This window comes from Lampris incognitus, chromosome 2, assembly GCF_029633865.1.
Source record: "Lampris incognitus isolate fLamInc1 chromosome 2, fLamInc1.hap2, whole genome shotgun sequence".
NCBI lineage: Eukaryota > Metazoa > Chordata > Actinopteri > Lampriformes > Lampridae > Lampris > Lampris incognitus.
The window spans coordinates 19,027,134-19,051,084 of NC_079212.1; the positions used below are offsets into that span (position 1 = coordinate 19,027,134).

At 43.6% G+C, this 23,951-nt stretch overlaps 2 protein-coding genes across 2 annotated transcripts in view; one reads left to right on the forward strand and one right to left on the reverse strand.

Annotated features, from left to right (window-relative positions):
* Nucleotides 1-12,482: 12,482 nt before the first annotated feature.
* On the forward strand, nucleotides 12,483-17,393 carry LOC130129068 (SAM pointed domain-containing Ets transcription factor-like). Its single transcript, XM_056298867.1, has 6 exons — nucleotides 12,483-12,897; nucleotides 14,354-14,551; nucleotides 14,751-14,795; nucleotides 15,199-15,201; nucleotides 15,448-15,582; nucleotides 17,215-17,393. The coding sequence occupies exons 1-6, from the start codon at nucleotides 12,483-12,485 to the stop codon at nucleotides 17,391-17,393; spliced, it is 975 nt and encodes a 324-aa protein (XP_056154842.1).
* Nucleotides 17,394-20,807: 3,414 nt separating this feature from the next.
* The window catches only part of pacsin1a (protein kinase C and casein kinase substrate in neurons 1a), a 28,083-nt gene continuing 24,939 nt past the window's right edge, over nucleotides 20,808-23,951 (reverse strand). Inside the window, exons 6-9 of the mRNA XM_056274296.1 lie at nucleotides 22,620-22,740; nucleotides 22,385-22,491; nucleotides 21,945-22,141; nucleotides 20,808-20,917 (exon numbers count right to left, since the gene is read on the reverse strand). Coding sequence (XP_056130271.1) covers nucleotides 20,808-20,917; nucleotides 21,945-22,141; nucleotides 22,385-22,491; nucleotides 22,620-22,740 — 535 coding nt within the window. The remainder of the gene's footprint in view (nucleotides 20,918-21,944; nucleotides 22,142-22,384; nucleotides 22,492-22,619; nucleotides 22,741-23,951) is intronic.

Sequence of the window (23,951 nt, forward strand, 5' to 3'; positions counted from 1 at the left end):
AAACACACACACACACACACACACACACACATATATATATATATATATATATATATATATATATATATATATAAAGACAGATGTAGGAAAAAACTTTAATTCGTTGCAGTACAAGCTTGTTTCATGCGTCACGCACTCATCAGCTGCCAATGTGGTTAACCTACAAAGAAAAAAAAACACAGCCAATAAATACTACGTTACCCCGCGTCACACCCCTAGTTACAGTGCACAGCAACCAATGGGAGGATGGAAAACAATTGAAAGAATTTGTAAAATTTTGAAAAATAACAAAAATGTCAAATGTTTTCTATCCTCCCATTGGTTGCTGTCCATCTTAACTAGTCAAGTCAAGTCAGTTTTATTTGTATAGCCCAATATCACAAATTTGCCTCAGTGGGCTTTACAGCAACACAACATCCTGTCCTTAGACCCTCTCATCGGATAAGGAACAACTCCCTAAAAAAATCTCTTTAACAGGGAGAAAAAATAGGAAGACTCCTCAGGGAGAGCAACAGACGAGGGATCTGTCTCCCAAGACAGACAACGTGCAATGGATGTTGTATTTACACAATTTACAGGATACAACATTGAAAGAGGATAAACAGAATTATCATGGACTTATAAAATGTATGAAGAATATGATGCGCAGGATGCCAACCAGTGTCCAGACACCACCGGAACAGCCCAGGTCCCAAGCCACGTCACCAGCATCATCATGTAAAAAAAAAAAAAAAAAAAGATATATAAAAAGTAAATGTGATGAGGGGAATGCCAAGCAGTGTCCAGGTGGCGACCACCATCACCATGGAGAACTGGGAGGAGAACTGACTGCACATGCACACAAGGGAGACTCACATGACACCATCATACACAGAAAAAGAGACAGGAGAAGACATCATTCAGAGAGAGAGAGAAAAAACATGTGAGAGAAGAGAACAGTTTGCAGTAGTCATTAGTCATCATCAAGTAAGTCATCAATTACTCATAAACTATACGCTATAATCTCGTTGGCAGAACAGTGGTTGGTAAATTCACTGAGACAGAAAACTGACCCGCCATGCAGTACAGGTTGTGAAGCACTCAATTTATAGGCAACTAGTTGTAAGCCAAAGCAAAAAGATGAGTTTTAAGTTTTGATTTAAAGGACTCAACAGACTCTGATTATCTGATGGCAGCAGGCAGGCTATTCCACAAGAACGGGGCCCGATAGGAAAAGACCCTGCCACCAGCTGACTTCTTTTTAACTTTGGGTACACACAGGAGTCCTGTATTTTGAGAGTGAAGCGCTCAAGATGGAATGTATGGTTTAAAGAGATCAGACAGGTAAGATGGGGCAAGTCCATTTAGGATTTTATAAGTCAGCAGAAGGACCTTGTATTCTGGTCTAATATGGATAGGAAGCCAATGAAGGGAGGCAAGAATTGGTGTAATATGGTTAAATTTCCTAGATTTTGTTAGGATTCTTGCGGCAGCATTCTGAACCATCTGAAGAGTTTTAGTACTAGAATTTGACAGACCTGAAAACAAAACATTACAGTAATCCAGTCTGGATGAAATAAATGCATGTATTAGTCTCTGCATCAGCCATGGACAGAAAAGACCGAATTTTAGCTATGTCATGTAAGTGAAAAAAGGCAGTCTTGGTGATTTCTTTAATGTGCTTATCAAAGGAAAGGCTGGGATCAAACGTAACACCAAGATTTTTGGCTGCCGCACTTTGTGAAACCACAGAGTTGTTGATTGTTATTGTTACTTGATCAAATTGGTGTCTGTGTCTAGCAGGGCCAATGACCAGCATCTCGGTTTTATCCGAATTTAAGAGCAGAAAGTTAAGTGACATCCAATTTTTCACAGTAGCCAAGCAGGCCTCTAAATTAGTCATTTGAGTATGATCATCAGCCCTTATAGGCACATACAGCTGAGTATCATCAGCATAGCAACAGAAATTTATTCCATAACTACTATAATTTGGCCAAGAGGTGAAATATAGAGAGAGAAAAATAGAGGGCCAAGAACTGAGCCCTGAGGTACACCATATTTAACGTCAGAGAATTTTGATGTAATATTACTATAGCAGACACAATGTGTTTTTCCACATAAGTAGGACTTAAGCCAAGTTTGCTAACTGCCTATCCCATTGGTTGTAATTTTTCAAATGTTTTCTATCCTCCCATTGGTTGCTGTGCACTGTAACTAGGGGGCGTGACGTGGGGTAATGTAGTATTTATTGGCTGTGTGTTTTTTCTTGGAGAGAAGCTGGGTGCGTTATTATGAAGCCCACAGCACTTCTAGGCAAGACATGGCCTGCGTAGCATTCAAGCGCAAGGATTGGCCAGGTGTCTCCTCATTGCCCACCTACCGTACAAACGCAGTAAGCAACTGCAGTTACCACACTAACCTTAGCTACTTTTCTAATTTATTGATTGATTGCTCTCTTGCCAATGATGACATATAACACTTCTCATACGTTTTCTAAGTACATCTGTAGCTAGTTGTTGTCATACAAATTTAATGGTTTTTATCATTATCACTATAGTGAAAAGTAACGTTACCTTAACTAGCACTAGCAAGCAAGACCAAGTGTTAACAAACACTTGGTCTTGCTTGCTAGTGCTATAGTGTGTTATATGGACATTTCAATGTGATCCCAAACTTTTGAACGGTAGTGTATATATATATATACATGCACACACACACACACACACACACACACACACACATATATATATATAGATATATAAACTTAGCACAAAAAGTAAGGAAATTTGTGTTTGGTAGATTATTTCTTTGTTGTAACAATGCTTCTTGGCAATAAATCTTATATCAGGCACCTGATTGTCAGCAGCTCAAAACAAGAGTCAGTAGCAACAGCAAAATAAGCTGTTCGGCATTGACAGAGAAGATTTGGCAAATTTTTAATGGGCGCAACCCACATACTCAGCTCTGCTGCTCATCCCACAAATGCATGTTCCTTACAAATGTGGCACCATTTAAAAGGGAAATAAACAGACTTTCCAACGGTATATGATTTATTGCCAAGAAGCATTGTTACAACAAAGAAATAATCTACCGAGCGCAAATTTCCTTACTTTTTGTGCTAAGCATATATATAGTGTTCATCTATACGTGGAGAACATCACTGATTGGTGAAGTAAAGTGACCATGTGATCAAAGCCCCATGCCCTCTTACTCAGCGCTTGATTGTGCTTCAGATACCATTGTTTCCCCGTTTTTATATCTTATGTAACAAGGCAGGTGCTGTGATTTCTTTCGCAATTATCATCAGATTGATCTCGATGACATGAAATACCCGAGATCTTTTAAAAGTTCTGGGTTTTCCCATTGTGATAACAATAATAACTCGCAGTTTCGACATCACCTTTTCGTGCTGCGTTCAACACGTACGCCGTTCAGTTCGACCTGGACTAACGGCGCTTCCTCCTTCTACTTTGTCATAACACGAGACGTGATATCGGTGTCTGCGAAAATATTAAGTAGGTTACACAAGTAATGTCGACACCCAATGTGGAAAAACTGGTGTCTTAACCTTTCCCTTGAAATCCAGTTTGAATTGAATTTACATGAATAAAAAATACACGGTTTCCACTATTAAATTACATGACTACATTGTTTGGCACAGATGTGGATTATTTGTTTCTGTGTTGGAAAGAGTTTGATCCCTCTGATCACAATCGAGAACACTGAAAGACAAACAGATGCGAGTTGTTCCAAGGAAGTCAACAGTCGACAAGATGATCGGTGATTTAAAAGCAACTTGCTACAAAGTAAACACTTTTGATCAAATATCAAGTTTACTTTAGGATTGCCCCTGTTTAAATATTGAGCATTTGGGTATGGTTTGAGTACAGCATCAATGGCGTGTTGTCTTGGCGGATGACATAATTACAGCTGTTATATGAAACTTTCTCCAAGAAAGGCCGAAGAACTTGCCTCTTTAAGGCCTTCATCCTCAAATAGATGCAGTGACTATGAGCTGGCTCCAAATGTTACCTACTATTGTGCCTATAAACCATTATTATTAGTATCTAGTCTACCGTTGAAACCTTTTCTATGTGCGCTACAATTTTAAGCTTTCGTGACATAATTTGCCTGCTTTACTGTTCTGTGGCAACATTAATTTATTTTTCACTATGATTTTCCTATTCTACACTTCTTGATGATTGAATGTGCACTTGTACTAAGGCACGGAACATGACATACTCTTGGCTATGATGCGATTACTATACAACAAATGTACTACTACTACTAGTACTTCACATAGTACTACTATGATATGATCACTATGGAGCAAATGTACTACTACTACTACTTCACATAGGAGTACTATGATATGATTACTATGTAGCAAATGTACTACTACTACTATCAGAATCAGAAACACTTTGTCATTTAATTTCACGCACTTGTGCACATGAAATGAAACGAAACATCGTTTCCCCCAGCCCACAGCAGTGCAACACAAAGACAAAAACACATCTAAAAACTACAAGAACACATATATCCAAAATAACACGTATATCTAAACGAAAAAAAAAAAATCACTGTCCAGGAGAACGAATGCCAGCCAGGATGACTGTCGTAACTTCCGGTCTGCATGGGCTAGAAGTTAACTTAGCCTGCCCCATTTCCGCGTCCTGTCAGACTGCCCTCAGTGTTTCCTCTTTGGGCGCAGCTCCGGTCAGGACCATGGTCCTTGGGCCCACATGATGCAGCAGACCAAGCTCCCTCAGTCGATCCAACGCAAGCTCTCCCAGCCAGACACCTTCAACACACCTCCCCGCACTCCACACGATGACGTTAAAAACACAGTCAAGCCTAGGCGAGGCCGCCGCCAGACTGCCCTCGGTGTTATCGGAACTGCCGGTCAGCAGGGTTAGCAGTTAGCTTAGCCTGCCCCGCTTCCACGTCCTGTCAAACCACTCTCGGTGTTACCTTTTTGGGCACAGTTCTAGGCAGGGCCGTGGTCCCTTGGCCCACAGGATGCAGCAGACCAAGCTCTCCTATCCGATCCAGCGCCAGCTCTCCCAGCGATCAAACGAAGGCAAACTTAGACACAGACGTGGACAAAGACACTGCATGGACGGTACTGGGCGAGGCCACTGCAAACGTGAATTCGCACCATCATCTTCCCACACCGAAAGTGGATATTCTTCTACTACTTTATATAGTGCTATTATGATATGTAGTAAATGTACTACTGCTAATACTTCATATCATACTACTATGATATGATCACTATGTAGCAAATGTACTACTACCACTATTTCATATAGTACTACTATATGATTACGATGTCGCAAATGTACTACTATTACTACTTCATGTAGCGTAACCTACATACAACTCACTGGCCAGTCGGCCCCCTTTACCCGAGCGATGAGCAATGTCACCTCGTGGTGCAGTACAACTCCAGATCGAACCCCGCAGCGGCAGAAATATCGGTTACATTGGTGGCAGCGGTGGGATCTGGAAGTGTCCAGAAGCGTGCAGATCCTCATAAGTCTCCGGTGCGCGGCAATAATGAAGCGCGCTTCACGAAGACGGTGACTAACCTACAAAAAACTCACTGGCCAGTCGGCCAGGGGGTCGGACTAGGCCCCCTTTAGTGAGCGATTAGCGATGTCGCCTCGTGGTGCAGTACAACTGATCGAAACCGGCAGCGGGCGGAAATATGCTCAGTTATAGTACTACTATGATATGATTACTATGAAGCGAATTTACAAATAATACTACTTCATATAGTACTACTATGATACCAAATGTACTACAACTTCATATAGTACTATTATATCATTACTATGCAGTAGCGGACCGTGCATTTCAGACCTAGGCCTTCGGTGAGACGTCACCTCCTCATAATTACCCAAAGACAGCCGTCATATCGCCATGCAACCATGTTTTAGTCGCAAAAGTGGTTATCGTCACAATCATCGCCATCACCAAGTTATTTGACACGTTTCACTTGCACAACAATGACATCGTGTGGCGACATGGTGTAACGTACAGCTTTACTAGAAGTAATCCCGCTGGGCATATTATGCTATTGTAACCGTGTTGAACATAATTTGCAGTCTCACATATACAGCCAGTCAGCCACTGTATTATTTACTGCGCTATAAGCAGCTATTTTGGTCCTTGCGGGTATCCATGTGTGTGTGTATGACTTCTGCGCATGTGCAATAAAGTTCTCTTCCTGCCCCACCAAGTACGACTGGACGTCTAATGTTTGCTCCTGCAGTCTAACTCTACAAAAGTATATTGACATACAAAACAAGTACGTAGCTAGACATCCGTGACATAAATATGAACAGTGCAACAGGCTATGGGCCCAGTGCCATGTCTAGTCAGCGATTTAATAGACTTTTGTTCGACGGCGACGAGAGAGGATACGAGTTATGGGAAACTCGCTTCCTAGCCCACATGGAGTTGAGAGGACTCAGCGAGACTCTACTGAACGTGCCAGTTATCGCTGCGGGCGAAAATGCTGTCCAGTTGAGAGAAGCAGACGTCAAGAAAAACAGAGAAGCGTACGCGGAGCTGGTGCAAGTTTTAGACAACAAGAGCTTGTCACTAATTATGCGGGATGCAGCAGCCGACGGTAGGGCGGCATTGAAGATACTTCGGCAACATTACGCGGGCAAAGGGAAACCGCGCGTGGTGAGTTTATATTGTGAACTCTCAGCTCTTCGCATGGAAAGCAACGAGACCGTCACGGAGTATATTGTTCGTGCAGAAATAATATTCTCGTCGTTGAAAGGAGCCGACGAGAACATAAGTGACGGGTTGCAAGTGGGAATGGTAGTGAAAGGACTGCCGGACTCTTTCAAACCGTTCGTGGTTCATATTACTCAGAGTAGTGACAGCCTGACATTCAGTGAATTTAAGGCAAAACTAAGGAGCTTTGAAGACACAGAAAGGTACAAGCAGAGTAATCGTGATGACGGGGACAGTGTGATAAGAGCTGCCACAGCAGCCACCACCTCTCGTGGAAGAGGTAGAGAGAGAAAGAGCATGGCCGAAATTGAGTGCTTCAGATGCCACAAAAAAGGGCATATGTCTCGAACATGTACGAGCATGCCTGAACCAAGAAGAGCAGAACGCAGGAGAGACGCGCAAGGTCGGGGGAAGCAGCGAGACGCTATCGCGGGAGTGACCGGAGCAGAGCAGGGTGCAGCGGGGGACCAGGACGGACGCTGGGGAGCGCACCGAGAGACAGACGGCACCAACCGAGAAATAGAGGCGGACGCCGATGACCGGGAAGGCAGGTCATATTGCTTCAAGATGAAAGAGGACACCAGGCCGGTGAGGCGGACTGTCAACAACAGAGGTTTGATGGTCGACTGTGGCGCGACGTCACACATGATAAATGACTTTACAAAGTTCAAAACAGTCGATAAAGGCTTTAAGCCCAAGAGTCACGTGATTGAACTTGCAGACGGGACAAAGGCTACCGGAGTTGCCAAGGCCAGAGGAGAAGCTGAAGTCACCTTAATTGACAGCGAAGGAAGAAAGGTGACAGCACGACTGAAGAGGGCCCTGTATATCCCGACGTTTCCTCAGGACATTTTTTCCGTTAAAGCAGCCTCAAGTAACGGAGCAGAAATCCACTTCAAGGAAGGTGAAAATTGGATGGGGTATAAAAACGAGGGTACGAAGTTTAACACTGAAGTATTTGGGAAACTGTATTATTTGTCTACAGCTAATAATACTGATGATAATGTTGACGGATACAAAGGATGTCATGATATTGAAACGTGGCACAGAATCCTTGGTCATTGTAACTTAGATGATGTTTCAAGACTAGAAGGTGTAGTTGAAGGAATGATGATTAAGGGGAAAAATGACAAATCTAACTTCAACTGTGAAACATGTACACAAGGAAAATTTGTGGAGTCTAGAAATAGACAGGCTGATAGCAAAGCTAAAGGAATACTTGAACTAGTCCATACAGATCTGCGCGGCCCGATCGAGCCTACTGATAAAGATGGGTATAAATACACCATAGCTTTCACAGATGACTATAGCAGTATGACATGGTCATATTTCATGAGGTCAAAGAGTGATACAGCTAAGGCTACCGAAAAATTCTTAGCTGACACTGCCTCCTTTGGGCAGGTGAAAACCATTAGGTCTGACAATGGTACCGAGTTCACTGGAGGATGTTTTCAAGATCTGCTGAGAGAAAATAAAATTAGTCACCAAACTAGTGCCCCCTACTCGCCGCATCAGAACGGCACGGCAGAACGAAACTGGAGAACATTATTTTACATGGCACGATGTATGCTGCTAGAAAGTAAGATGCCAAAACAGCTATGGAGGTTTGCGGTGCAGACAGCTGCACAGATACGCAACAGGTGCTATTGTAAGCGATTAAAGCAAACCCCATACAGTGCTTTCACAGGGAAAACACCAAATATTTCCCATATGATGGTTTTTGGCACTGAGTGCTATGCCTATAGACAAGACAAAAAGAAACTGGATCCAAGGTGCGAGAAGGGCATTTTCATAGGATATGATAAATACAGCCCTGCATACAATGTATATTATCCAAAAACGGGAAAAGTGTCAAAGCATAGATTAGTTAAGTTCATACAGAAGAGCAACAGAGACTGCCAGACACAAACAGGTCCACACAACGATGGAGACAGCTATGAGGATATAGACTCATACGAGCCTGATGTAGTACCTGTTAGGACTGATGAGCAGCCCCAGATTACAGGTACAGGAGATGAAAGTGGTACACTTTCTAATAACCAGGGGGATAGTGAGGGCAGAAACCGCTACCCAACTAGAGAGAGGAAGACCCCAAAATATCTTGAAGAATACCAGTGTAAAGCAGAATGTACTGACGAGCAAGATGTGGATTATTTTTATAGAACTGTATTTGGGGTACCAAACACATTTAAGGAAGACCTGTTTTTCTTTTCATGTAAGTCTGTAAAGGTGAGCCTGAGTGAGGGTGTTGAACATAATGTGCAGTCTCACATATACAGCCAGTCAGCCACTGTATTATTTACTGCGCTATAAGCAGCTATTTTGGTCCTTGCGGGTATCCATATGTGTGTGTGTGTATGACTTCTGCGCATGTGCAATAAAGTTCTCTTCCTGCCCCACCAAGTACGACTGGACGTCTAATGTTTGCTCCTGCAGTCTAACTCTACAAAAGTATATTAACATACCAAACAAGTATGTAGCTAGACATCCGTGACATAAATATGAACAGTGCAACAAACCGGTTATTTTCTTGCCCGGTGCGGGATTCGATACGTGGTGTACTGCACCACAAGGCGACATCACTAACCGCTCGGCTAAAAGATCAGACCCGTTAGCTAGGGCTAACGTGTCTTATTAGTAGTTTACAGTCGTCACCCTCCCCGGAAGCGCGCCCTCGCGCTTGGTTCTTCCCGCGCTCCGAAGAGACTTCTGAGGATCTGCACACTTCCGGATCCCACCGCTGCCACCAATGTAACCGGTTATTTTCTTGCCCGGTGCGGGATTCGATACGGGGTGTACTGCGCCACAAGGCGACATCACTAACCGCTCGGCTAAAGGGTCAGACCCGTTAGCTAGGGGCAAACGTGTGTTATTAGTAGTTTACACTATCAAGAAACTCAACAAACACGTCCCAGCCGGGCCGCTGGGCATAAAAACAAATAAACATTAAGTAAATCAACTAACTGTACAAAAAACACATTTGACTCACCAGTGTTGTCTATTTGAAGACAAAATCCATTCTCCTTTCTTTCTGGATGAAACGGTCGATCACACGGTCAACAGAGCACTCCTTTGGCTTTTAAATCCATCAGAATGTCCTTTTCAATGGCAATGGAGGCCATTGCTGTGAGTCGTGCGTGTCCCGTTGTATTCCTGGAATACGTTTTTATTCTTTTAAGTGCTGAAAATGTCCTTTCAACAGATGCCGTGGAAACCGGGACTGTCACAGCTAAACAAGTGAAATGCCGCACACACGTCTTGAAAATGGTGTGTGTAGCGCTATCTATCCTTTTTTAACTGTCAAGGACAACGCTCCTGAGTTCTCTATACAACTCGGTATCCAATAAGCTACTGAAGTATGTTAACTTCGCTTTTTATGTGTTTAAAATATGTTTTAAAGGCTCTAAATGTCTTACAGTGTCATCTGGTAACTCCAACTAAAAAGTTGACTACCCCTTTAAGGCGCTCAAATATGGCATATGACCCCTTTAAAGCAATCTAACATGGTCTAGACACCACAGGAATAACACACATGAATAATCCACACTCACACAGGTACATAGAATTATATATACAAATGTATTATGAGTAATAATTATTAGAATGAATGAAAGTGATAAGCCTCAATGGCTAATGAGCCTCTGCATTCAGATATACACAAATTAATCAGACTAACACATTAGCATACAGCTCAATAACCCTATAACTAAGCCGGCAATAAAATAAAAGAAAGTCAACCCTCAGTTGCAGGCCTGTTTCTTTATCGGGTACGTGGGGACCCTAAACAGCCCTCTTCGCTCCCCTTGGAAGCCCGCACATCCGGCTTGTACTCACAAAGAATGCTCCTCTTCGTCTCGCGCTTCCCGCCGCAGCGCAGCAGCGAACGTCAGGCCGGCAGCCATCCTAGCTAACTGGCTAGTTAGCCGTTAGCACCATCTCACGGTCGAACCGTGCGCTCGCCTCGGCAGCACAACACGGCAACAGATGACTCCTTCTGCGTTCCTCGATGGTCGCATGAACCCACCACTACACTGTACTGATAACGTTACTTCGCTAAACTAGAAGACGGCCCGACTCACTGTGGGGCAAGCCCCTTACCGCATCCAGTCCATTCGCCCGTCTTGCTGTGCTAACAACGGACACCGACTGGCTAGCTCGCTCCGTAACGTCGCTGGGTCCACATATGGGACTGACGAGTCGTCAGTTTGTCTCCCAAATCCACACAAACAGTTCCCGGGATGGGTCTCGGTCAGACACCCGCACACATCACTGTTCACTAAACTTCAATTACATTTCTCTCACCGCAAAATAGCATATAGCAACTCGACATCAAACTGCTCCGTTTTGCTCACACAAGGGACGAGAGACCTCCTTCTCCCCGTCCAGTCTGCTCTTGCTGACGTTTTCCGCTGCCCTCTCAACCAATCACATTCAAGTAAGGTATTCTCTCCACAACCAACCAATCACAACAATGGTAAGTTTCCACTAAAGCAAATGCATTTCACATTGGTAAACAACTGTTTTGCAGAACAATATCAACAATATAATATATTCATATTCAAAAGGTATACAAAATAACAAACATAGGCCAAACTTATCTAATAGTGCAATGTAATATATCTAAGGCCTATAATTTAACCACAGGGTTACATGTGACTAATAAATCTGCCACCACATCATTCACGAGTTCTCCTTGAGACATTATTCTCATTCACGGCTAGCTAGCTTAGCTAACTAAATCAAAAACACAAACGCTAGCTAACATTAGCTACCAACTACCGCGACGCGCTGCAGAACACAACCACAACGGTTTCAACCAAAGACCTAGGCGCTGCTGCTGATTGGCTGAGCAATCGCTCACGTAAGCTGTATGCCGCGAAAGGTGGGCAAGTATAAAAGAATACGCCCACCCGCTACACATCAAAATCTGATTGGTGGAATAATCTATCAATCCAGTATTAACGCCTGATTTATTTAGATAGCGGAGACCGTCACTCGAAATGCCGAAGGCGCTGGCAGGAGGAGTCTTCTCACACGGTTACAACAGAGGGGGAAAAGGTGATTGGATGATTTTTTTTTTGACCGAGAGACTGCAAGCAGAGCCTCCCAAATTCGTATGTGTAGTCGAAATCGAAATGTAATGCTGTAATGTCCACAAATACACGGGACGACTGTGTGAACGAATAACCGGGGCTTTATTTTATCATTCTCGTTCTGTCGTTGATACATCCATGCTGTATCCTGCATACATGCTTGGTTTTTTCTCCTACTTCCGTACTTGCCCCATAACCCCTTGCTTCTCTTAAAGAGGTATTCTCTATTAAAGTCTGAACGTCACAAATGCGATATTAACAGATTGATTAGAATATTGTATTATATTTATGAAAGTGTTTTCCTTTTTCTGTGGCGTCTTAGGCCTTCACCGAAGGCCCTGACGGTTCACCGCTATTACTATGTAGCAAATGTACTACTACTACTTCATATAATACTACTATGATATCATTAGTATGTAGCAACTGTACAACTACTACTACTTCATATAGTACTACTATGATATCATTACCATGTGGTACTCTATCATGCCTGTTGGTGACACCTGAAATTTATCTGCTATCTGCTGACTTTCTTGTAGGTTGTTTTGAATAAAAGTGTCTGCCAAATGAATAAATATTAATGTAAATGTATATGTAATAAACCAAATTTTAAAATATGGTTGTCCTTTGTTTCTTTTCCAGTTGAAGGAAAGTATGGGGAGTCCAGGTTGTGACCAGGTAGGGAGCGCCACACAGTTGCCTGTCTATATCAGTCATTCCCACACTGATGCAGAGAGGAACTGGCAGGACGGGGAGGAGGACATTAAACCATCCCGGAGTCTATTGGGCCTACCTGAGCTCAGCTGGCCTGGTGTCTACCTACCCTACCGTGACAGACTGGTCAGCGAGGACAACCCATGGCTACTAAGGGTGTCAGACGCAGCTGGGTCGACCCTGTCCTCCTCCAAAAGCCTTGATCAGTGCTCCACCATCCACAGCCAAGGCCCGGCCTCGCCCTCGGAGCTGGGTCTGGTGGAGGAGTGCTGTTTGGAGCAGGTCCAGACGATGGTGGTCGGCGAGGTCCTAAAGGACATCGACACGGCTTGCAAGCTCCTCAACATTACACCAGGTACCTCAGCTAAGTTTTCAATGCTGTTTTATACTCAACCATGTGTCATGGAGGGCCGTGTGTATGGAAGTTTTCTTTACAAAACGGCGGATTTCACCGATCACCCCCCCCAAACGGTATTTAAAAATATAGTTTACATTTACTCATTTGGCTGGTTAGTGAAATCAGATGGTGTAGTGTTAGGTTAGATAGGAAACCTCCATCTACGCCTTCCTCCATTGCACACAGTTGAGTGTCGTTGTGTTATTATGTGAAAGGCTCGTATGCAGCTCCTTGATGTCATCTTTTTCACAACTGCTGAAACAAGCGCCTGATGTGGTGCAGTGTGTGTGTCTTTGCTGAGTAAGATGGCACACCACCACACTGGCCTTTTGCCAGAAAATAAAAGCTTTGGAGATCATCACTTGTTTGTATCGTCATGTCTTATCACGCTGAAGTGTTGTAACGCAAGGCCGAGACACTTCACCTGCCTTGTGCAAACTCTGGTGTTGACAATGCATCATCATCTCCATTTCTTAATAACTGCGTCTTTTCCGTGATCATTCCAAGTTAGACACTGTGCATACAGTGGATCGTTCAATATTTACTCTTGTATGTTTGAGTATTAATATAATTTGTTTCAAATGCGTGCATTTGTTAGCTATGTTGGTAGTTCATATGACATATGCCGCCAGGTTTTAAGTTCCATTTTAGTTCATTTGCTGAGTGTCAGTTGGTCAGTTTTATTCACATTGCAATAATTTGAACTATTTACCAGTTTAAACGACGTCTATTTTAAGTACTATCTAGGTACTATTTTAAGTGAGATTGCTTTAGCACAGGCATTATTTGAAGAAAAAAAAGCTGAGGGGGGGTTACACTGGGGGGGGGGGTTCCCCCGTTTTTCTCCCCAATTGTACTTGGCCAGTTACCCCATTCTTCCGGGCAGACTACTACATGCCTCCTCCGATACACGTGGAGTCGCCAGCCGCTTCTTTTTACCTGACAGTGAAGAGTTTCACCAGGGGAAGTAGCGCGTGGGAGGATCACGCTATTCCCACCAGCCCCCTCCCCCCCGAACAGGTGCCCCGACCGACCAGAGGAGGCGCTAGTGCAGCCCCACATCTGGCTTACCACCCACAGACACGGCCAGTTGTGTCTGTAGGGACGCCCGACCAAGCCGGAGGTAACATGGAGATTCGAACCGGCGATCCCCGTGTTGGTGGGCAACAGAATAGACCACTATGCTTCCCAGACACCCCAGCATTTATTTAGCTTTTAGATTTCGTCAAGGCTTAGCCCTGTGAAATATGGTTCTTGACAAATACTTTTACAAGGTATATTTTGTTGTACAATAAAAATACAAACACTGCATAAACACTTAAAACATATCGAAACCGATGCCGGATATGTGGTGAGCTGTGGAAAGTGTGAGAAATGGTTTGCAAAAGTTGTTTTTTTTTTTAAATCTCCTCAGAACCAATGGACTGGAGCTGTGTTCACGTGCAGAAGTGGCTGCTGTGGACCGAACACCTGTACAGGTTACCACAGGTGAGCCGGTTGTTTCAGCAGCTGAGTGGGAAAGACCTCTGCTCGATGACAGAAGAAGACTTCCGACAATGCTCAGCGCAATGCGGAGACATTCTGTACGCTCATCTGGACATCTGGAGATCCGGTAGGGACGATGAGGGAACTGGGCCTGAGGATGTTTGATTATGACCACACATTGTAATTCACAAGGAGTGGACGCAGTGAGCAGGGAAACCTGAATCTCAGTGTCGTGTGTTATGAACTACTGGATTACAAGATGGCCCAGTTGTGTTGTAATTCGTGTTAGTCATCAGGTCTTCTGTTTGTTTGGGGGGGGTTTTCAGCTGCGGGGATGAAGGAACGCTGCCTGCTAGGAGATAGCAAACCTTGTAAGTCCTCAGCCATTGAGAGAATCTGCTCTGGGTTAAGTGCAACTCAAATACTTTCATTTCTTTATTCGTGCGGTGATAAACCACACGATTGTACCAATAAAACACCTCGATGGGGCGTCCGGGCGGCATGGCGGTCTATTCCCTTGCCTACTAACACGGGGGTTGCTGGTTCGAATCCCCGCGTTACCTCCGGTTTGGTCGGGCGTCCCTACAGACACAATTGGCCGTGTTTGCGGGTGGGGAAGCCGGATGTGAGTATGTGTCCTGGTCGCTGCACTAGCGTCTCTGGTCAGTCGGGGCACCTGTTCTGGAGGGAGGGGGAACTAGGGGAAATAGCGTGATCCTCCCACACACTACGCCCCCCTGGTGTAACTCCTCACTGTCAGGTGAAAAGAAGCAGCTGGTGACTCCACATGTATCGGAGGAAGCATGTGGTAGTCTGCAGCCTTCCTCGGATCGGCAGAGGGGGTGGAGCAGCATCCGGGTCGGCTCAGAAGAGTGGGGTAATTGCCCAAGTACAATTGGGGTTGGGGGTCCAGAAAAAAAACGCACCACGATGAATGAGTAATTACACTTATGTATACACAATATAGCAGTTGGTCAGGCCTCGGGTGTGTTTGAAGATTTGAACTAACTCTTTCGCCGTCAGGTGTGGATGATTCATGGTCTGATGTGGTCTCAAACTACCCCAGCCAGCCCATCCACCTGTGGCAGTTCCTCCGAGAGCTGCTCCTGAGGCCTCATAACTACAGCCGCTGCATTCGCTGGCTCAACAAAGAGAAAGGTGAGGGGATGAAACGTGATGATGCCATGAGCTATGAGCCGAGCAGAGAAAACCACAGAATTTGGCATCACAAGTAACACAGTTTATAACCCTGTTAAAACTCATTAAATCACAGTATTCCTATCAAACGGGGACTCAGGAAGAGGCCCGTGTTTTATTTTGTATGGTTCCTCATGCCTCCTTGAAAACCTGGAAATTTATAGGCTAGTCATGGAAAACACTTGGAAAAGGATCAAATTGTTCAAATGTGCTGGAAATCTTATTGCAATCATGGAACATTGTAAAGTGATGTTGTGATATTGTAATTTTAACCTGCTGAGGTTGCATATTTTTGTGTAATTTTTGGCTGAAATTACATATTTTAGCCACTGAGATTGCACATCAGTGCTTACAGTTTGATATTTGAGGGGACACTATTATCTAAGGATAAAACTTCCGTTGCAGTTAATGCACCTTTTTTGTTTCTTTCCTCGACTGTTAAATATTTACATATATGTAAGTGTCGTTCTGGCAATGTTTAAAATGTACTGTAACGGTATGACTACCAGTATTCTCACAGAGCTTTGGCAAATACTGCATGTCATTATGGTCATAGCAGTAAAGCCCTTTGAGTAGAATTGTTAAGCTCACACAGTCCAATTAGACACTGCTGAGGCTTCCACCGATAATTAATACTGTAACGTGCATGGATAAGTAGACACGTTAGCCCGTGGCTAACGGGTCGGACACTTTAGTCGAGTGGGTAACGTTGTCGCTTGCGGTGCGGGAGCCCCAGGTACGCGTCCTGGCTGTGGCGATTCGCGGGGACGCGAATCCCGAAGGAAGGGGACAATGTAACGATCACGGATGAATAGGCTCGGTAGCCCTTGGCTAACGGGTCGGACCCTTTAGTCGAGCGGTTAGCAATGTCTCCCGCGGTGCGGGAGATACGGGTTCGCGTCCCGGCTGCGGCAGTTCCTGTGGTTACCCCCCCGAATTCGCTACAACACTGAATGATACTGTCTACCAACACAGGGATCGCCAGGTCGAATCCCGTGTTACCTCCGGCTTAGTTGGGCGTCCCTACAGACACGATTGGCCGTGTCTGCGGGTGGTAAGCCGGATGTAGGTATGTGTCCCGGTCACTACACTAGCACCTCCTCTGGTCGGTCGGGGCGCCTGGTCGGAGGGGAGTGGAGGGGGAACTGAGGGGAATAGCGTGATCCTCCCACGCGCTACATCCCCCTGACGAAACTCCTCACAGTCAGGTGAAAAGAAGCGAGTGGCGACTCCACATGTATCGGAGGAGACATGTGGTAGTCTGCAGCCCTCTCTAGATTGGCAGAGGGGTTGGAGCAGCGACCGGGACGGCTCGAAAGAGTGGGGTAATTGGCCATGTACAATTTGGGACGAAAAGGGGAGGGGGGCTGAATGGTACGACCGTCTGTGAGCAATGGCGACGGCTGTCATATATATCCAAGCAAAAGTCCTGGGAAGTGATTTCCTAAAAAGAATGGGAATGCTGGGTTCGTGGCCTACTGGTCAGGAAGCATCAGTATACAGTACTGTGATTGTGCAACTGCTGTAGGATTTAACTTTCAAACTTTCCAAGTTTCTGTGACCAATCTTTTTTTTTTCTAATTCTGTCCACAGGAATATTTAAAATAGAGGACTCAGCTCATGTGGCCAGATTATGGGGCATCAGAAAGAACCGCCCAGCTATGAACTATGACAAGTTGAGTCGCTCAATACGACAATACTACAAGAAGGGCATCATTCGCAAGCCCGATGTGTCACGGAGACTGGTCTACCAGTTTGTCAACCCAGTATGACTAGGAGATCATGTTGATGACGAGGATGATGGAGCAAAAGGGCCAAAGATATGCTGGACATACAAGTGAGGAATGAGGTGACACTCTGTTAAATTTCCTTATTTTAGTTTGAATTGTAAAGACTGCCTATTGAAACATGCACTCCTGCCTATTAAAATCTTCTAAGTACTCTCTGATTTTGCAAACTGGGAAATAGGTGTTGGCTTATTTGTTGCTGTCTGTTCGTAGACTGTATCATGCCTTACATTTTAGAAATGTGCCATGCCTGATTTACTAAAAGGTCAAAATAACGAGAAGTGTGTATTTTATTTTCCTTATAAGTGGGGGGGGGGGGACTGCAGTTTCTTCGTCAATGCTAGCTTGCTAGCTCCTGCTATATGCCTAATTTCCCCTATTTAAAGTAAGGTTTTGAGACTGTTTGAACATTGCAGAGCTGTGCCAAAGCAAGATGATATTTTATGAAGCCTACCTTGATGGATAGTCTTACTTCTTATTTTATCTCTGGGTTTATATTCTGGATGTGTCACAAAATAAAACGAGGAAACATTTATACGTCGTGTTTCTTGGGAACACATTTGAGGGGCGCGCAGATGGCCGGTACGCCCAAATGAAACACACGCACACGCTCACTGTTAGTTTTCAGCAAACTTGTTTTCTCCTTTCCAACCAACGCCGCATTATTGACACCACCACAACAAATTTTGATTCAGGGTTGTTGTTTTTTTTCATCACTATTTCATCATTATTATTGTTGATCATAATCATCTTTATGCATATTTAAATGAACTTTTTCATTACATTAAGATGAACAGGCACTACACCAGTTAGGAGATAAAAGTACATCACTAACTATGAACATACATCTTCTAGACTGCTAATATAAGGGTGGTCACAGCACGAGCTGTTGCCCCCCCATGTGCATAAGGAAGAGATAATCAACATAAAAAAAAGCATTTACATATACACCTTTTGACTGCCTCAACATAGTTAGGTTTCATTTCTCAACTCAACACAGTTGTACAGTTACAATAGAATATAATCTTTAAATTACATCATCATATACAAATCCGATGGCGTGGGATAACGTCACGCTCTTATATGGTACACTGACAATTCAATTCCAATGAAAGTCATACGATATGGTAACTATTACTTAAGATGTTTTTCCATTTCAGTTACTTTAATGAAACACATTTACATGTATAACACTACATTTTGTCATAATATTTGATCACTTGCTTTTTTTTCTTGTTTTTTTTAATCTCTTTACATTTACACAACTCATACACACTGGATGATAAAGACGTTTTCCCCGAAGTAATCAACCTGATAACGTTGATGAGTATCTGTATTTGCATGCGTGCATTGTGTATAGTGTATAACATGTGTGTGTGTGTGTGTGTGTGTGTGTGTGTGTGTGTGTGTGTGTGTGTGTGTGTGTGTGTGTATAAGTGTGTGTATGCATGTGTAGAAGATATGGGATAGTCTAATAAAGAGTTCTTTTTGCTAGGCTGGACAGCTTACTCTATGCAGTTTGTGAATTTATGATGTGTTTCCGATGCTGTGTGAGACCCAATCCTGCCAAAATCCCACCTAAACAAACAGCTAAAACAACTGTCACTGCTGTTGAGACCAGTGAGATTAGCTTAACAGCTCATTTTTTATAGTGCACTTCTCCCACCTGACTATACAATGAGATTCAGGTGTCACTGGTGGCGATATATTCACGAAATCATCATCCGATGAATGATACATGCAATTTTCCCATCGAATGACATGTCTGTGGGTCAAATTAAAGGTTAGGGTATAACCATGTGAAGGACTGTGCATTTCAAAGAGTAATTTAAAGCGCTGCACTGTACTGTACAGTGCAGTGCGGTACTGGCAACATATTTGCCTAAAAGAAAGACGAGATTTTGGGCAGACAGGGTGGCAGTTACGAGTCGTTCCTCGTTGCAGCTCTTCCACAATGTAATGTGATATGTGAGGTTATTGCATGGTTTGAGAAAAAGGAAGATGATGGCATTGGGTCATTCTTTGGCTCAGCAGGGATAGGGCCACATAACTAGTGCTTTTTGCTAGGCAGGGCTTTGAATAAACAGAGGACAACATGTCCCCGTTCAAGCCCACACACTAGTACATTCATGTCCTGTTGGAGAGGCGCCAATCTTCAGACAAGGGTCTGTAGCACAGTAACATATCAGCATGACTCCACTGGCCCTTTTTCTCTGGAAGAAAAGTGCCTGGCATAGGCATTGTTCAAGACCTTTCTTCTTTTACTGAAGTAATTACCTCAAGAAAATCACTTGATTCAACTCAAGTCTGAGCACGTGTCTCGTCTTCTTGTTAGCAGAGCTGAATCAAACTGGTATGAATAGGAACTAAGACCTAATTTACTGAACCCAGAATGAAAGCTTCCATTCGTGATATTATAGATATGCATTCTTACAGTGGATGGAGCAGTGAGAGTATTTTCAAAGGGTTGAGATGGGGGAAAAAAAGCAACAACATCTCAATGGCAAGAAGTAAACCATGTCATTTCACCAGCTACCCGTTAAGGAGACAGAAAAACATGATGCCATCCAAAAAAAAAAAAAAAGCACTTGATGCTGGAAGTGAACTGTGGTCCTCTGCATTTGTAGTTTAAGTGTTGCATCAAGTTGTAGCCCCAAATGTGGCCTCAAGATTCAGGGAATGCAAGTTTGCATAGCACATGCTGCTATGCAATCTAGCTCAGAAACAGTTAAAACACACGTAACACTGAACACACTGGATAAGGGATCGGACCAAATCACCAAAAAAAGAAAAGAAAAAAAGATTAGAATAAATAAAAAATAAAAAAATAGAGGATACAGCTTGTGGTACTTTTAACACTACAGAGCATTCCCAGTGTAAGAATGACGACTGAACACACACACAGCATTGAAAATGCTACACAAAAATGGCATCATACTGTATGTACACAATGCAGGTTGGAGAAGCTTGTCATCATTGAACGGGTGTAGTTGATTATATTGTCTCCCCACTTTTACAAGAGAACACCCTGCAATGCACTGCAAAGTTTAGAATCGGCTGCGTTATATAGTAAACACAGCTACACAGATAAGCAAAATGTGTCCCTGCATTGGTTTTTGATGTTACGCTTGAGTGTGTGTATATACTGGAATAACTGCTGCTCCTGTTCTTTTTTTCTTTTTTAATATTTAGTCCACCCACCCCAAAATGCTGGATAAAATATATTATACTGATATATTGTCTTTAATGTTACTAAGTTTTTATTTAGGCAAGACTGCTTGGCGCATCTGTTGGGCAAGTGATGTGTTGCTCTTAAGTCTCTGGCTGTGTGCGGTGCAATCGAATGGGACAGTTCAAGCTGCCTCCAATGGCATGTCCTCGTCCCGTGACGTGACGTGACTAGATGGGCTCTACGTAATTGGCTGGGTACAGTCCCTCTCGGCCATTGTCCAGGCGTCCTCTACACCAGCCCTGGTCGTCTTCCTCTTCGGTCTTGGTCAGTTCGTCACCTGTGAAGGAGGCACCACCCTTCAGTCAGTCTACAGTGCCAGTCTCTTCTTCAAAAGGTGTGAGAGCCACGCAGGATCAATCGGTGGTTAATAACTCAGAGGATATTACAAAATAATGGGGCTTCTTAATTCCCCCCAAAATCAAAACCTCCTCAGCATTTCAGGGTTTTTTGACTGATAAAGAAATAGCAAAAAGACTGGCAAAGATGCAATCATTAATCATTGTTTTTTCTAATGTGGATGTTGGAATGAAAATGATTCCAGGTAAGGACACCATATATATTGTTTTTTGGGTTTTTTTTGCTTTTGCTACTGTATGTAATATTCTTATTCACCTATATGTGGTCTTGGGATGAAAATTAGTTTTCTAATTGCGTCAAACTTCAATTTTCCTTTGAATTATAGGTTTCAATTCAAAAATCAAGTGGAAAGAATTGGTGTTTCAGCCATACTTTTGGACAATGGTAGGACACACACAAAAAAAAAACCATGACGATTACAGCGGAAAATAACTAGCTATATATCTGACATCTTTTGAATATTTCAACAATTTTTGGACCCTTTAAAGTCTCCCTCCAAGTCATAACCTTTAGCTCTTATCTAGAATAGCAAAGCAGCCAGTGTATGCCATTAGTTACTTTTTAAATCGAAATTACGTTCAGTTGCACAGTGGGACAATCCGCTCGTCTTCCAATTGCCTGCCACTCTCCTAGAGAACAAGTGCTAATTAGTGGTTAGTGTCTGCAATTTCTATTTTTAGCTAGTCATCGATGACTAACCACTGCTTTTCATTATGGGGAATTGTGGGGGTTTATAATAGGATGCACAGAGGAGCTGATGACCCATGGACACCTGCTACACTGATGCTCCACCAATGTACATCCGATGCTCCATCGTCACTTTACATCCACAGATTAGCATGCTAATATTGGCTTAACATGGTAGCTTGGCCACAGAATGACACTCAAACTCTGAAATACTCCATCTGTGACGACTGAGAAGTGTGTTCTTAAGCACTGAAGGGTACCTGCTTTGAATGACAGCTCATCTTGCTCCTGTCCCTCATAGTCATACAGAGCACGCACGCGGACCCCTTTCCCAGTGCTCGAATCGTCCTCGAACGAGTTTCCATTCCCACCGTTTTCATTGCCTGAGTAGGCAGCCGGCTGTTCATCATCGGACCACTCGGTTGAGTAAGCTTGATTCTTATCATAGCTGCTCACGCTATAAGGTCAGACAAGATTTGGAAGAGAGATGTAATCTTTAGGATTTAATTAGAATTTATATGGATAAATATAACAACAGAAACCAACATTAATTATAGACTCATCTTCAACGATAGTCAGCATTTAAGTTGCTGAAGAAATTAAAAATGTTGTGAAGTATCTTATCTCAAAATCGATAAATACCTACACATGTATCTGTATTGTGATTGGTGTTGGTTGGGAATGTTAGATGTTTACTGACCTGCTCCGGTCACCAGGTGGAGCCACATGGTCAGTGCTGGGGGTGGGCGGGGCTCCATCTGGCTTCTTTTTCTTTAGGGGAGCATTGGCCTGGTCTGGGTTGTACTCCTAAAGGACACAGTGAGCACATAAAAGTGAAAACAGAGACAAGTGTGGGAATGGATAGAAGATGGAGAGCAACAGCTTCCTTGTTTATTGACACAAAGCATTTTTTTCTTAAACAGAGGCCAGAATACCTCAAATGCTGGCCAGTTCATATGCATTCCCGGGCCGTGGTTGTTGCTGAACCACTTCAAGTCCTCTTGAGTGTTTGCACCCAGAACTGTGCGCTCAAGTTCTCTGTATACGGTGGCATAGCTGAGGAGAGGAAAATAAAACACTTAGCGACAAGAAAAGCAACCAAGAGGAATCAGAAAATATTGCCAACTTGGTTATAGTACCTAGAGTCTACCAATTTCTACTGGTCTATAACGTCAGAGTCTGGTTTGGGAACCAATTTTGGGTCACAGAAAGATTGAAATGGCCCCAGGAATTATTCTGGAGAAATTAACATCTTCACCAGCTGATGATAATGTTTATGGCTAATTTTAGCTTTGCATAAAGATGCTGTATTTTTAATAGACTTACAATGTGACACAGATGGAAATATATTCTGCTTGTTGCTTAGTTGCTAAATATACCGGGCAAACTGTGACTGATTTAGGTACAAAATGGTCTGCGCTTAATTGCAGAGAATTATGCAATATTTTAGCAATATCAGGGTAAACGTAGGATTGCATTCTTGGCGCCAGTCCTAAGCTCGGATAAATGGAGAGGTTTTTGTAAGGAAGGGCATCTGGCATTAAACCTTTGCCAAATTAAATACGCGGATCATAAATCAGATTTCCATACTGGATTGGTTGAGGCCCAGGCTACCAACGACCGCCACCACAACTATGCTACTGTTGGGCGAAGGAGAAGGAGAGGGGTAAGGCATGTCCAAAGGCAGAAAGAGAGGAGGAAGGGTAAGAGTGTGGAGGTGAGATTTGGAACTTTGAATGATGGCACTATGACTGGTAAAGGGAGAGAGCTGGCTGATATGATGGAGAGAAGGAAGGTAGGTATACTGTGTGTGCAAGAGACCAGGTGGAAGGGGAGTATGGCCAGGAGCATCAGAGGTGGGTTCAAAGTCTTCTACCAGGGTGCAGCTAGGAGGAGAAATTGAGTAGTGGTAATTCTGAAGGAAGAATATGTCAAGAGTGTGTTGGAGGTGAAGACAGTGTCAGACAGAGTTATCAGCGCAAATACCCTGCAAGTTGGGTGTGAGATGGAAGAGAAAGAAGAATTCTGGAGTGAGTTGGTTGAAGTGGTGGAAAATGTACCCAAGGGGGAGAGAGTGGTGATTGAAGTGGACTTCAATGGCCATGTTGGTGATGGGAACAGGGGTGATGAGGAGGTGATGGGTAGGCATGGTGTCAAGGAGAGGAATGTGGAAGGACATATGGTGGTGGATTTTGCGAAAAGGATGGAAATAACTGTGGTGAATACATATTTCAAGAAGGGGGAGGAGCACAGGGTGATGTATAACA

Bases quoted from the DNA above. Each gene is read 5' to 3' on its own strand.
- LOC130129068 (XM_056298867.1), top strand. From the start codon at position 12,483: ATGGGGAGTCCAGGTTGTGACCAGGTAGGGAGCGCCACACAGTTGCCT. The intron at 12,898-14,353 runs GTACCTCAGCTA...AAATCTCCTCAG, and splicing joins GCTCCTCAACATTACACCAG to AACCAATGGACTGGAGCTGT. The intron at 14,552-14,750 runs GTAGGGACGATG...GGGGGTTTTCAG, and splicing joins TCTGGACATCTGGAGATCCG to CTGCGGGGATGAAGGAACGC.